Here is a 15,628-nt window from a genome sequence, read left to right on the forward strand (position 1 = left end):
CAATCTTTCCTTTCAAAGCTCAGGGCTGGATCTTCTATGGAAAAAAAGGGAGCATGCAGTTGTCTGTTGAGCTGACCATGACCTTGCTTATTCCTCACAAACTGAATTCCTCACCTGTGCAGCATGTCTAACCATACGTGTTTGTCTCTAAAACATTCTTAACAGTTTTAGGACAAACAGAATTTATTTTTATGTGCAAAAGATACTCAAGGGAAAAAAAAGTAGGAAAGCAGAAATAATTACAGGAAACAAGTTCCTGTAAATGATTATCCGTAGTTCAAAGACTTAATTATTTTAAGTCTAAAATAATCTTTTAAATTCTTGACAATTTTTCCCGGAAAAAAGAGACTTCGTGACTTGTGAAAATATAAATGAAGTGGTCGTTCAAAAAAAATCTTGATATATACATGAACTATAAGTCTCTTTTAGAAAAGAAAATCTGAGAAAAATTAACTCTATTACTCTATTTTCATATATCCTAAATATCTATCTTAATTTTAAGGATCAAATCAGTCAAAAAACAACTCTGAAAATAAAACAGTATCCTTAAACTTGTCACTGATAACTTTGATAACAACTAATATAAAAATTAACCTTCCTTTTACTTAGAGTTCTGTGTTGTTGTTTTGTTTTTTCCCAACCAGGAACACTATCAGACTCATGTTTCCTGTATCAGACTCACAGGCAAAGAAGAGAAAGAAATTAATTCTAGGATTTAAATTCTGACACGTGCCACACAGGAAGAAGTAAAAGCACTCTACAAATCTGAATTTACCTCCTTTATTATATCTTACCAAATGCCAAACAATTTTGTTGAATTACTTTTTAAATACAATATAAAATAATTTCTATTGGATACTCTTATTAATTATTATATACATATTCTTCTTTAAAGATATCACTTTATTCCAGATAAAATTTTTAATAATTTTCATTTTTGGCTTTAATTTATTATGAAGTATAGCCAAATTTTGTATCATGTGGGAAGATAACTTAGGTATTTTTTTAACCTTTGTATTTTATTATAGGCTAACAGGAAGTTCTACTGTTATGTACATTATTTTCAAATTTGCTGACTATGTTTCATTAGAGCTGTCATCAAGAAGACACTGAGTACAATGTGTTGTCACCAACTTTTCAGACAAAATAATTGTGTAATATCTTGTCTTCTCCATTTTTCTGAGGGGAAAAAAATGTTTCTGTCAAAATGTTTTAACTCTTCCTTGGAGTATACCTTAAATCTTGCCTGTTTCTTTAAGTAACTGAAGTTTTAATGATTCAATTTATTTTTCTGGCCTTTCTAAAAACGAAATGTTGGCAGCATGAAGTCACAATAAATCTTAACTGCACAGTGACCACAACAGTTGACAGGAGAATTTTATTTCACTTTCCAGAAAGAGGCTTGGACTCACCTGCACTGTTCGCTGGAGCTCTGCCTCAGAAGAGGGGAGCGAACACCGTGAGCTCTCCCATCCTGTAAATTCAGCTTTCTCTTTGTGCTTGAAGGCGGGTGGCTGAACGTGTGTGCCCGTCTTCGAAACTGGGGGGAGTCAGAATCCTCTTCAGGGAATGTTTGCCAAGCTGAGGACAGTGGGGAGGCTGGTGGTGTCCCTGGTGGAGAGTCTCCCGGTGAATAGTCCTGAAAAGCAAGTAGAAGTGAGGTCTTTCTTTCCTACATGGACCATGGCAGACCTGCTTCAACACACAGCTCAAAAGTGACAGGGTGCCTCTTCTTCCTCCTGAGTCATGACAAAACTTTTTTTTTTTCACTCAATCCATGCTGAAGGCTAATCAGTATCACCACAACCCATTTCTTCAGATAAGCAGCTGTAACACAGCATCCGTAAAGATAGGCAGAAAGAGAAAGGAATGATAAGACAAAGTATTCTTTGTCCTAACACTTTGTGGTAAAATGCTATAGCTGCTGTACTTTTCTCATTGTTGCCAGAAAGATGAAAAGGGATCATGACCAAAAAAGGGTGGAGCTTGTATTTACATATCTACTGATTTCCGTGACATATCGCCTGCATGCTTCCTGTACTGTCAAAACAATATCACAGTGTCTGAGTGTCCAAGTTTCACAGCAAAGCCTTCAGGAAAGTAAAATAAAGCCTGTTAAGTATCTTCATTCACTGTGGATATTTCTATCCAATGACATGTTCCCCAAGGTAAAATTTTTTAAAAGATAGGAAAAACAGGAAATGAATGAAAAGTGAGCTATGCCGGAATGCCTCTTGTATTGCATGGGTGGACATCATAAATCTTTCCATTTAGACAGGTATGCTGTTTACACTTTCCAAAACAGGCACCGCTGTAGAAATGATAAACATGGGTTAGAGTTAAGACACTCATAGTGAGACCAAATCCTCACTTCTATCAACACAAAGGTCAGTAAAAATATGCTAATATTTTCCATAAAAAAAAAACAAAACAGGTTGCATATACCTCGGGTAACATATTGCATGATACAGGAAGCAGGAAATCAAACCTACTGAGAACTATCTAGGAGATAAAGAGGAGCCTAATGTTACAGTTAAATTAGAAAAAAAAATGAGGGAGCAGTTACATGACAGCACAAAAGATAAAAAGATCACCCTACAAGGGCAATAATTACATGGCTTATGTTTCTGTGGCTTTGAATCAAAAGTTGCATCAAATACTGTCCTTGCTAAGCGTACTATCCCCAAGCGGCAAAGAGCCTGACAGAGCACCATTAGCGTGGAACAGGTGTTCTGTCCTAACATGAGAAAGCTGTAGTGCAACAGAGAGCAATGTGATAAGAGCCACAACCTTCTTATTATAAATAATAGTATTTTTAATTTAACATTGATTTAATATTTCTTAATTTAACTGTAAAAATAATATTTGTTAAAGTCATAAAGGACTCCTCACAAAACAACTAAGTGATATTGCTACATCAGCGCTGTTTTTTGCCAAGTTGTGATCAGCAGTAAAAATGGGAGCTCAGACTAGATACCTTCTCTGAAGCAAGACTGTTGGACCGTTCAAAGCTGTCCATACTTCCAAGCCGGCCTCTCATTCTGTTAGCTCCCTGAGGGAAGAGAATAAAATTCAGTTGTTCATGTGGTTTGAATTTTTACTTTAAAAACCCTAAAAGGCGATTGCCTCTTTATACCAGCATTAAACCGATCCTTCTGTGTTTCACTCAGATTCATTGGCAGGATTAACAGCCTTGCCTGCACGGTAAATAGAACTTACGCACAACCTATTTGCACTGCTTCTCAATCAGTCATTAGATACCTAGGTATTCTGACCAAGCTTTTTGAAGTTACTCTGGTTACAAGGTTAAACATTCTTCATCCATAAGAGCAGGAAAACCCCCATAGGATCAGAGAGAGCCCAATTCACTTTATGTCTCATACAGATAAACATAACCGCGGAAGGCAGAACACAACAAACCACAAGAGTTATAAAGAAAAGGGTTTAAAAAACGGTGGTGGGGAGCACCTGGGTGGCTCAGTCCATTAAGTGTCTGACTTCAGCTCAGGTCATTATCTCATGGTTTGTGAGTTCAAGTCCCACATCAGGCTCTCTGCTGTCAGCACAGAGCCTGTTCCAGATCCTCTGTCCCCTTCTCTCTCTCTCTGCCCCTCCCCGCCTCCCTAGCTCTCTCTCTCAAAAATAAACATTAAAAAAAAAAAAAGGTGGGGCGCCTGGGTGGCTTAGTCAGTTAAGCGTCCAACTTTTGCTTAGGTCATGATCTCGCGGTTCGTGGGTTCGAGCCCCGCGTCGGGCTCTGTGCTGACTGCCAGCTCAGAGCTTGGAGCCTGTTTCAGTCTGTGACTCCCTCTCTCGCTGACCCTCCCCTGCTCACGCTGTCTCTCTCTCTCTCCAAAAAAAAAAAAAAAAAAAAAAAATTAAAAAAAATTAAAAAAAAAAAAAAAGGTTTACTACATCCAACCTCCACAACACCTAGATTACAAACAACACAGTTCACATTATAGGATTATAATAAACAAATTTTTAAAAACTTCATCTTAGGGGTTCCTGTATGGCTCAGTTGGTTAAGTATCAGCTCAGTTGGTTAAGATTTCAGCTTGGGTCATGATCTCACAGTTCATGAGTTTGAGCCCTGCATCAGGCTCCACACTGACTGTGTGGGGCCTGCTTGGGATTCTCTCTCCCTCTCTCTCTTAAAAAAATGAGCTAAGGAATGCAAATTAAAAACAACTGCATCATAAAATGTATAGATTTAGGTTCATTCATTCTTCCATATGAAAACTACATCAATAAAGCATTTCTCTCTAGAAATGCTAGACTATCAGTCTGCTTCAGGACTGGTGAGCTTGTTCTTGGGTTTTTTTGTTTGTTTGTTTGTTTGTTTTTTTGCAGTTATTTGGTATGGATTTTATAGATGACCTAACAAAGAGGAACCAAAGAGATCATCTCATCTATTACATATTCTACTGTGAATACAACTTCTATCTTGTACAATCTGTTTTTCATGTAGTCAGTAAGTGCCTCAGCAGTTACTATTTATTACGAAAGTCAACAACAGAACTAGGATGGCCAAATATCACATAATCTGTCAACTGCAGTTTTGTTTTTCTTTCTCTTTGAGCTACCCATTATAGAAGCCTCTGCCTGTCTGCTCTACTCTGTAGAGGTTGCAATGTAGACTTGCCCAGTATTTTCCTTTACTATCAACCTAGACATTTCTTTTAATACTACTCTATGTTGAAATGTGTGTCTGCGATCTTACGTCTTCCTCTTTTTTACTTTACTTCCTCATTTTGGTGAAGTTCATACTTCAGGTGCCTTCTGAGAAAGGGAGATTGGGGTATTTTCTCATTCTGTAACTCCTACAATTTGGGGGTTGGATCTTCAGACTGGTCCTTTTAACTGTTTACCTTGTTCTCCTATGGCCCATTTCCAAGAAATGGAGTTTATTCAAAGAGTTTTCCAATTCCAACTTCCCAGACGCCTGTTGATTTTTTCTTCCCAGACTTTCTGCTGAATTTTATGTCTACTACCAGAAAGTTTTAACAGTTCTTTCTTGTTCACCCAACCGACTGCTGATTCAATTGTTCACTCAGGTGACTCCTGATCTCTCTCAATTGACTCTTTTATATGTATGGTATCCCACACCTGCTTTCACAGAAGCAACACTTATTCTTATCTATGTATAATAATTACAGTTTTCTATTTCTGTTGGCACCATAAATAACAACCATATCAAGAGTAAACTTAATAGCTGCATAGAATATCAATGAGTACCTATTACATACTATATACTATGTTAAGCATTTTATAGTGCATTATCTCACTTAATCCTCACAAAAAGTCTACAAGGTGGTTATAGTTACTTAGCTCAACTCTACAGTTAAGGAGACTGCAGTTCTGATTATGTTGCCACAGCTAAAGGACTGGGAAGCAGTTTGAACCCAGGAAGTTCAACTTAACAGTGGGGCTCTTGAGCTCATATTCACTGTACTCTCCTGGAAACAGAGCTTGGTGAAAAGTGGAATTACTAATAAAACTAAGTAGCCTACACTGGTAACTTTGCAAATTTCCTAGAAAGAACCTGATCAAGGTTCTTTCAGTTCTTCAGTTCTATGCATAACAGCAGACACTTCCAGTAATAAAATGTATTTGTGGCTGATAAATGCCTCAGTTCATGTGTGTGGCCAAGAGGAAACTACTGTGGGGGGCAGGTTGCTTTTCCCATTATTTTTAGCTGGTACTTCCATGCCAAACTCCCTGCTTATCTTAAACAGGTTATTTGGTCACAATAAGAAAATTAGTCAGTCAGGTATCAAGTCATTTCCATATTAGAAAAGCACTTACACGTAGCAGTATTTTATCCATGTATTTTGTGTGAGTGTATGGACACAAAGAAAAACCTATACTCTAGGGGCACCTGGGTGGCTTAGTTGGTTAAGCATCTGGCTTTTGATTTTGGCTCACGTCATGATCTCACAGCTCACTGAGTTTGAGCCCTCTGTCTGGCTCTGCACTGACAGCACAGAGCCTGCCTGGGATTCTCTCTCTTTCCCTCTCTCTCTGCTCCTCCCCTGCTTGTGGGTACACAATTTGTACCCTATCTCTCTCTCTCTCAAAAATAAATAATTTACGGTCACCTGAGTAGCTCAGTGGGTTAAGCTCAGGTCATGATCTAGTGATCCGGAGGTTCAAGTCCCGTGTCAGGCTCTGTGCCGACAGCTCAGAGCCTGTTTCTGATTCTGTGTCTCCCTCTCTCTCTGTTCCTCCCCTGCTTGTGCATGCACACTTGCACCCTATCTCTCTCTCTCTCTCTCAAAAATAAATAATTTAAAAATAAATAAATAGGTAAATATAAAATTATGCCCTATCACTGTCATTAATTCACACATTTCAACAAGGAAGGACAATGGATAGTACTCTGAGGGAAGCATGAAATGAGGGCTGTTTTCCAATGATGCATACTGTATATTAGTAAATATTACTTTTTGGAAATATTTATCTATACATAAATATATTAGTGAATATTTCCCTTCTATAAAACTTCAACTAAAGAAAAAGCAACAAATAACCAAAACACAGGACTCTGTCTTTTCACCTCTGAGCAGACAGCCTTTCCAGTTTAACTGTCTGATGATTTGCTAATAGATGTGTCACGCCTCTTCCCTTGGACCCACTTTTTAATTGTTAATGAGCTGAGCTTCTGAGCATTTAAAAAACATATCCTAAAAAAAAAAAAAACAAAAAAAAAACAAAAAAAACATATCCTATTTCATAAAGAGCTATAGTTAGTTAAATCAACTGTCTTCACATTTAAAAATGGCAGCAATTATGAGCCAAACTCTGTGGCTGGAGTGCCAATGTTCTACTATAAAACTCAGAATGAAAACGATAAACTGATCAGTTTTAGAGGTATACAAACCCCTTTCCTGTGTAACCTCTGGCACACCACGGACAGCTGCCAACCTGCCCCTGAAGCCCATTCTGTTGAACATGGTGCAAGCAACATCTTGTTGGGTCCCATAATTTATGGCACTTGGCAGCACTGTGGGGCACAAAAGCCACACCATCCACCTTGACCAAAATAGATGGGCTGTGTGTGCCCTTGTTCAAAGAGTTGTCGCAGCCACTCAAGGCTATGTGTGCGGCACTTCAAAGTCAGCCGGGCAAGTGTTGTGCAGAATGCCAAGGTACTAAATGGGGATGAGGAGAGTGATACTCTAAGTACCCTTGGATCATTCCGAAAACGACAGGGGCTTCAGAGCTTACCGCTGTTTGGGCCATCTCCTAGCTATAGTGCGGTACTTTCCTAACATACTGACATTGCATCCTCATCCTGACGTGAGGGAGGCACAGTATCAGTATGCCCATTTCACAAATGGGGAAACTGGCATAGAAACAATAATTTGTCCAAGATCATAAATATAAATGTTGCTAGGGCCAGGCCTTGGATTCAGGTCCCCTGACCACCTACTGAAATGGCCTCTCTACTAAAATTCTCACTAAATACTATGGGAGATAGGAGAAGGAGGGAGGGGAGGAGGGCAGGAGGCAGTGAGGAAGGAAGGAGAGAGAAAGAAGGAACACAAGGAACTTATAAACACTGAGGGGAAAAAAAGATAGGAAAATTTTATGAAATGTTGCATTAACACACTTCTGATTAATCTTGTAGAATACTCTTTTCCTACATTCTGTCTTCTGCGGATAACAGGGTTGATAGCTGATCACTATTAAGAGAAACATCTATAAAAGTATTTTGAGTTCTGGCAAAGGAAAAATAAAAACACCCTAGATCAGAAAGCACTATGTCCTAACACTCTCCTGCACTTAACTTTCTTGACCCTGATACTTTTGAAGACAACAGGCTAGTAGTTATTTTGTGGACTGTACCTCAGTTTGGGTCTGTTGATGCTACCTCATGATTAGATTCAGCTACTGCCCCTTTGGCAGGAACACCACAGAAGTTCTGTATTCTCGGTATCAAGTGGCACAAGATTTCAATTTGTCTCACTGCTGATGATGTTCCATTTGATCACATGACAGAGGTCGTGTCTGTCAGTGTTCTCCATTGTAGTTACTACTTTCTTCCTTGTAATTAGTAAGTATTAATTAAATCTAGTAAATATCCTGATCATGATCAACTTTCAAGGTATTCTTTTATGTTTCATATCAGAGTAGGCACATCGTTTTCCTACTTCATGAAACAGGTTACAGTCCTTTGCTATCATTTATTATTATGTTTATATTGCCTCAGATGTCAATAGTAGGAGCCCTTCAAGGCCTTTTTTAAACATTTTTAAAATGTTTTTATTTATTCTTTTTGAGACAGAAAGAGAGAGAGAGCTAACAGGGGAGGGGTAGAGAAAGGGAGAGAGACAATTCTAACCTCACTGTCAGTGCAGAGTCTGATGGGGGGCTCAAATCCATGAACCATGAGATCATGAACTGAGCTGAAATCAAGTTGATCGCTTAACCAACTGAGCACACACACACACGTTAATACATATATACGTATTATATATTATATTATATATAAAATTCTATTATTCAAAAATATATAGACAGATAACCAGGATTCCATACTGTTACCACTGAGTTGAATCCAACAACGTGAGATTTATTCTCATTTCTCCCCTTTTCATATTTGTAACTCCCTTTTCCTCAATCCTTAATACATTACATATTTGACCAGTCCCCTGTGTGCTAAAACATCCACAACTGACACCTCACAGACACTCTCCTCATCCTACTCAGCTTCTAACACTCCACATCAGGGCTGCCACGCCCACCCACAGACGCCATCCCGACCCCGCTCAGACTCTAACTCCTTGTAGTAGACACCTTGAATGCCTTCTCCCCTCCACTGCCTCTTACTCTGATACCCTGCACTGGGCCATCCCTATGCAGGACTGACCTCATCAGCCCAGGCTCTGACTTCCTAAACCAGGTTACCCTCCTAAGTTGATACACTCCTCATAACACTCTGGTTTCCACCTGCTGCATTGGGTCACCCCACACACAGCACCCTGTAGGCTCTGTCTCTGCTCTGAGCCACTGTGACTCTCCCACCCTCCAGCCCTAACACATTGATCTACCTTGCCTGGTCTAATCTGACAGCTTTAGGACTGAATTATTCAGGAAGAGAATAATGGAAGGGAAGAAAAACCCCTTTGATTTTAAAATAAAATATAAAAATTTACTAAATGGAATATAAAGATTACTATATATTCTATATAGTTCTTTCATACTATTTTCAGCTTTTCATTTCAGCTCTTAATAGCAAAATGAAAGCTACTTTATAGCTTTATGTAGCAAATGATTATAAGTTTTTATAATCTTGGGTGTCAATATTCTATTTACCCATAGATATATTCCTTCATACATCTTGCTCAAACTTAGATATTAGAGGCACCAGAATAAATAATGAGATTACTTTAAATAAGTCAACTATATTAAAGCTATCTTAGTGGGTTTTTTTCCTAAAGCAAACATTTTGTGAGACAGTTGAGAATGAATTAAAGCAGTTAGTAAACACAGACATTAATATCTAATTATGAGTCTCAGTTTGATCTTACCCTTGAGAAGATATTTTCCAGGGAGCTAGTTAAAGATCTCTTAGCTTTATTTTTCAGAATGTCAAGTTTGAACCTTCCACTGCTTGTTGCATTTTCCGGGATTGTACTATTTGAAATAGTCTATAGAAAGAAAAACAGATAAATTTTAGTTTGGAAACATTCAAGGTTAAATGAGCCTTTAAATGCAGGCTTGACTAAGCCATAAAAAAACACAAGAATTCTTCTGTAGCTCTATTAAGGAGTAATAATTTAGGTTCCACACTGTGAGCATACAGATTATAAGAACAGGGAGTTACTTTTTAATATTGCAAGTAATAAAAAACATAGAAGATCTCTCTTTTATGCCATTCCTTTCTGCTAATATATTCTTGTTGCATTTAACAAGAAAATAAACTTGAGACATCAATTTTTACTCTATTTTGATTAACAACTATAACCATCCCTCTTCAAGCCATATACTTTATATGCAAATTACCAAGGAAAACACAGAAAAAAAAAGTTTCAAAGAACAAAGCATCTTTCTGGTAAAACTGTATTCTCCTGATGCTTCTGTTACAATCCCATTTTCATTTGTGAGTGGGCCACTTCTTTCAGATCAACAAATACTCATTGAGAGTACAAACTGTATGAGAATCTACAATATGTCCACTATATTAGTCTCTCTTTCTGTTTTATCTTAGTCCCCCCAAAAAGCTACTATGGTTCCTAGTGGTAGAAAATTTCCAAGAAAGAAACTGTATTATTTGTTTGAGAAAGGTATATATTAGAATTAAGCACCAACACAAAACAACATGTATCAAATCTGGAAATGTGAAGATTGGTTGTGGGTCTCGGGAATCAAAAGATCGGTGTGAGTCTCAGTGATCAGAAATAAAAAGACAGGCAAGATTCAGACAGGTGGAACAAAAGTGGATCAAGATGGCCCCAGCACTGGGGATGATAGCTAAATCATAAAGACCAATGCTCACGGGGCAGTGGGGCAGTGCAGGTGTTTAGCTAAAATAAAGGAAAGTAGTGGAAAGTTAACTTGGAAAAGTGAGGCTGGAGATGAAACCTTGGAAGGGGAGAATCACTGATCAGAATTTATAAGCAGAGGGGCCTCACTGTGAAAGCATTGTTTGGGGAAAGATTTATCTGAAAGGAATATTCAAAAATCATGGGAAGGGAGAGGAAATCAGAGAATGAAAGACCAGAAGGGAAAATTCAGCACAGTCCATACTGGAGGCAATGAAAGTTCCACATTAGAATTGTCTCCATGGGGTTAAGAAGTTACTGATTTATATATATATATGTAAATATATATATGTAAATATATATGTAAATATATATATGTAAATATATATATATATATATAAAGAAAGGAAAGAAAGCAATGGATATAGATGTGAGCTAGAATGGGCTCTGGTGTGTATAAAGGATTTGAAGGGCATTCTTGTCAGGCTTTCAGGAAAGAACAAGACAAAAATAGAAAAATTGTATTGGTACTTAGCACAGCACTGTAGATGCTCAGTAAATACCAGACAAATAAATGGAAAGAAGGAAGGAAGGCTGGGAGGAAGAGAGAAAGTGAGGGAGAACTTACTTCTACCAGCAGGAAAACAATTTGTTAAAGTCTCCTCTTCTGCGATCTTTCTTGCACATCCCTACTCACACACTGCTTTTGGGCCCCTAGAGAACATCACTACCACCACCAATGACTGAAATACACAAACCCATGCACAGATTTTAGGCTTTATGTTTCTTAACCTTCCTATACCACTGGCCATAGTTGATCTTCTAACTTGAACTTACCTCCTACCTTGGGCACCCACCACAGCAAATATTCAGTCTCTTTCTACCGCATCTTCCTCTTTCAGTCTTTTTCACTAGTATCATTTTAATTCACTCGTTGTCTGACATGCAGGTGTTCCTCGGTACCTCCCACTTCGACTTCAAGTCTATGCCAGAGCCCAATGTCTTCCATACTTACACGATCAACACAAATTCCTCTGTGGGTACCAAATCCATTTTTCTAATTAAATCTCTAACACATTTCTAAAATTGAACGCTTATTTCTTATTTCCATCCCTTTCTCCACTCTTGTTTTCCTTCTGTATGTCCTAGACTAGCTTCATCCAGATCCCCCAAATCTGAAACTGTGAAGCCTCTCTTAGCAATCCCCTTTCCCTTCCTTGACACATGTGCCAGGTCTCAAAGTCCTAAAGATCACGCCTCCAAAATGGCTCTTGCCTCATTCCCTTTCCCACATCTCCAGTAGTGCTATAGCTCAGCTTCTCTCCAAAACAAAATAAATTCTTTTTTTTAAGTTTGTTTATTTATTTATTTTGAAGGAGAGACAAGAGAGAAAGAAAGAGAGAGAAAGCATGTGCCCAAGAGGGGAGGGGCAGAGAGAAAGAGAGACAGGATCCCAAGCAGGCTCCACATCATCCACACAGAGCCTGATGTGGAGCTCAAACTCACAAACTACAAGATCATGACCTGAGCTGAGATCAAGAGTCGGATACTTAATTGACTGTGCCATCCAAACACCCCCAAAATAAATACTTAAAGCCAGAATCACTCAATCAATTTTTTTTAATTTTTTTTTTTAATGTTTTATTTATTTCTAGGAGAGAGAGAGAGAGACAGCATGAGCAGGGGAGGGTCAGAGAGAGAGGGAGTCACAGACTCTGAAACAGGCTCCAGGCTCTGAGCTGGCAGTCAGCACAGAGCCCGACGCGGGGCTCGAACCCACGAACCGCGAGATCATGACCTAAGCGAAAGTCGGATGCTCAACCGACTAAGCCACCCAGGCGCCCCACTCAATCAATTTTTGTACAGGTTTTATCTCTGTCTGGTCCAAACTATATCATTGTCCCAATCCTGCCGTATCTCCATATTTTACTTTATTTGATTACATGTTGGCTTCTCCTCCTCAACAGTTAAGATGGCAGAAAACAGCTGTCATTATTCAACCCCATTGCCTAGTACATAGTATGCAACTTGATAAAAGTTTGTGCAATAATTAAATGAGTCACTTCTCACATATTCTATTACAAAATGCTCCTGATTTAGGAATGTGACTTCAGCCCTAACACTGTCAACCTCCTCACCCATCAAACTGTCCCACAAATTAACCATCACTATAACAGCAGAATCATCTCTTTAAATTACAAATCTGATCTCAAGCTCTTACTTGAAACCCTTCAATGACAAAGTCAGGCTGAGCACTTAAGGCTCTTCATCATCTCACCACTGCCAATCCTTCCAGCCAGTATTTCCCCATCAATCCCCAGGTATATCCTAAAAAGCCATTAAGTACTTTAAAGGCCTGCATGGAGCATGTCATGGTCACAGCTACTGCATTAACTTTGTGCTCAATGTCCGTTCCTTTAAAAACACTTCCTTGACTTTTTCTTTTTTTAATTTTTTTATATAGTTTATTTATTTTCGAGACAGAGAGAGACAGAACATGAGTGGGAGAGGGTCAGAGAGAGAGGGAGACACAGAATCTGAAACAGGCTCCAGGGTCTGAGCTAGGTGTCAGCACAAAGCCCAACGCAGGGCTCGAACCCACAAACCGTGAGATCATGACCTGAGCCGAAGTTGGATGCTTAACCGGCTGAGCCACCCAGGCGCCCCTTCCTTGACTTTTTCAATGAACAAACTATCTCCCCTAAAACTTCAGCCTTCCACCAACCCCAAAAATGTCTTCTTTTTGAATTATTTAATTCTTCCCTCTTTCCTTACTCTCCCCTCTGCAAAGCAAAGACATAGCTATTTTTGAGCTCACTGCACATTCTTCTAAAAAGCCACTTTGTTAACCTCTATTCTATGTGTCCATTTATCTGTCTGCATTCCCTCTTCAATATGTGAGCTCCTTCCGGGAGGATTCATTCATCTCTTTTTTGTTCACCATTATCACACAGCTTGGCTCATAGAAGTTTCTCTCAAAGAGATTGTTCTATGCATACAATTCAGGAGTCACTAATAATGATATGTGATTTGTTCTGAACAGAGTGAAACACAGACTAACCTGACTTAATGTTATGAAGTAAATATGTCGTTGTCTCCTTACATGCTGTTGCTTCTATCTCGCTTTATCTACGTGCAGCTGAAAACACATTCTTCACCACATTCACAAAAGTATCATACCTTCCTTCGCAGCTAAAATGGATTTGGCCAAAATACTACTGCTTCTTTGGGTATTTGCTCTTTACCCTTCAAGGCTGTGTGAGCTTTTAACGAAATAAAGTGTTCATGTGAATTTGAAATAAAATGGATTAATATGTTCATTCTAAATCATGAGCACTTGTTTTACTGTTTTTATAACAATAACCCATTTTATCACATTTTAAAACTCATCATTATTTTATCTCAATATTAAAACTTTCCATAAAACTGCTAAAATGCTGAAAAAATAAATCTGATAGAACGTTAGCCCTAAAGATGAGAACACAAAGAATGGAAACTCCTATCACATCTTCTGTGATATTTTGACTAAATACATCAACAAAAGTAGGTCCAGGAAAACAAAAAACATCTTCTCACCGAGGGGCCTTCTCCAATGTGAACGTGTGTCCTCTGCTTGGCCTCACACAGCTGCCTCAAATGTAAAATGACAAGTTCATTCTCCTCCTGGTCGCTGACTGGCTTCATTTTCTGTCCAACAGACAAACCAAGAGCACATGATGGCAACACAGCTTCTCTCATTTTATCGTATCCCCTCTTGGTTTCATGCGTCTGGCAGACAGACATAAATAACGCTAAGTGTTTCACTGCCCTTAGAAGGAAAAGTAATAGTGGCATTCTCGTCACTATCATATATAGTTCCAGAGGATATATATCTTTAACTTCGGAGAAGTGAAAAAAAAGAACTTAGAAAAACAGAATTCCATTCTCATTTCTTATATCTTATTTGTGAGAACTATAAATAATGTTACCTGGACTCGCTCAAAGATGTCTGCCTGCTCATTATCTGTCAGTGAAGAGAGATGTCTCTGTATTACCAGCTTGGCTCTCGGAGGGTAGAGACCTAAGGAAAATGATGAAGATAAGTATTAAACAGAGTAGCTGATGCAAATGTACATCAAAATGTATATATAATGCATTACATACTGAACCTTAAGCAGGCTCTGAAGCTAAATCTTAAGGAGATGTGTTCCCACCCATAATAAACCATGGAACACTACCACAAAATGATTAAAGCTAGATGGAAATTTTACCTAAATCAACAGCCCTCTGTCAGTGATCCTGAAGTCAGAATTACTTTTTAAAATATTTTTAATGTTTATTTATTATCTTTTAAAGAGACAGAACGCGAGTGGGAGAGGAAGGACAGAGAAAGAGGGAGGAGACACAAAATCTGAAACAGGCTCCAGACTTCCAGCTGTCAGCACAGAGCCCAAAGTGTCCTCTGAACTACAAGATCATGAACTGAGGCAAAACCAGAGGCTTAACCGACTAAGCCACACAGGCGCCCCCTGGAGTCAGAATTATTAACATAAAGTTTCTAAATGATACCAAGTCAACAGCATACCCACTAGCATACTAACAAACTTTGACACCACAGAAACTCATAGGTAAACACTAGCCTTGGCCAAAATCTCTAAGCTTAAACATGACAAAATATAGAAATATTTTTTTGCCAGAGAGTGAGAGAGAAGAGAGGCAGAGGGACAAGGAGAGAGAGAATCTTAAGAAGTCTCCATGCCCAGAGCAGAGCCTGACACAGGGTTTGATCTCATGACCTGAGATCACAACCCAAGCCAAAATCAAGAGTGAAACACTTAACCCACTGAGGCACCCAAGAGCCTCAACATGACATAATATTAATAATATGAAAAGGCAGAGCTGCAACATAAATAGGAATCTCTCCTTGTCATATGGGTCTGGTTTCACAGAATAAAATTTCAAGAATAGCAATAGTATTTGTGACATTTTTAGTGTTATTACTTTACCAAGAAATTGTTCACTTCTGTATATCATGTTATTTTTATATATACCACACTCTTACACATAATTTATATCAAGTCCTTGGGCAAAACATTTTTCCATGAAAACATTTTTGGTTTTATAATTTTTTTAAAAGAGAAAAGAGTTATTCTCCTCTG

General features: G+C 38.5%; 1 protein-coding gene across 1 annotated transcript in view; it reads right to left on the minus strand.

Moving 5' to 3' along the window:
- The window catches only part of TBC1D4 (TBC1 domain family member 4), a 68,471-nt gene that overhangs the window by 37,267 nt on the left and 15,576 nt on the right, over window positions 1–15,628 (minus strand). Inside the window, exons 5-9 of the mRNA XM_039240082.1 lie at window positions 14,459–14,550; window positions 14,067–14,177; window positions 9,537–9,656; window positions 2,978–3,052; window positions 1,413–1,639 (exon numbers count right to left, since the gene is read on the minus strand). Of these exons, the coding sequence (XP_039096013.1) occupies window positions 1,413–1,639; window positions 2,978–3,052; window positions 9,537–9,656; window positions 14,067–14,177; window positions 14,459–14,550 (625 nt within the window). The remainder of the gene's footprint in view (window positions 1–1,412; window positions 1,640–2,977; window positions 3,053–9,536; window positions 9,657–14,066; window positions 14,178–14,458; window positions 14,551–15,628) is intronic.

The sequence above is a fragment of the Hyaena hyaena genome, unplaced genomic scaffold (assembly GCF_003009895.1).
Source record: "Hyaena hyaena isolate Hyena2069 unplaced genomic scaffold, ASM300989v1 scaffold_166, whole genome shotgun sequence".
Classification (NCBI taxonomy): domain Eukaryota; kingdom Metazoa; phylum Chordata; class Mammalia; order Carnivora; family Hyaenidae; genus Hyaena; species Hyaena hyaena.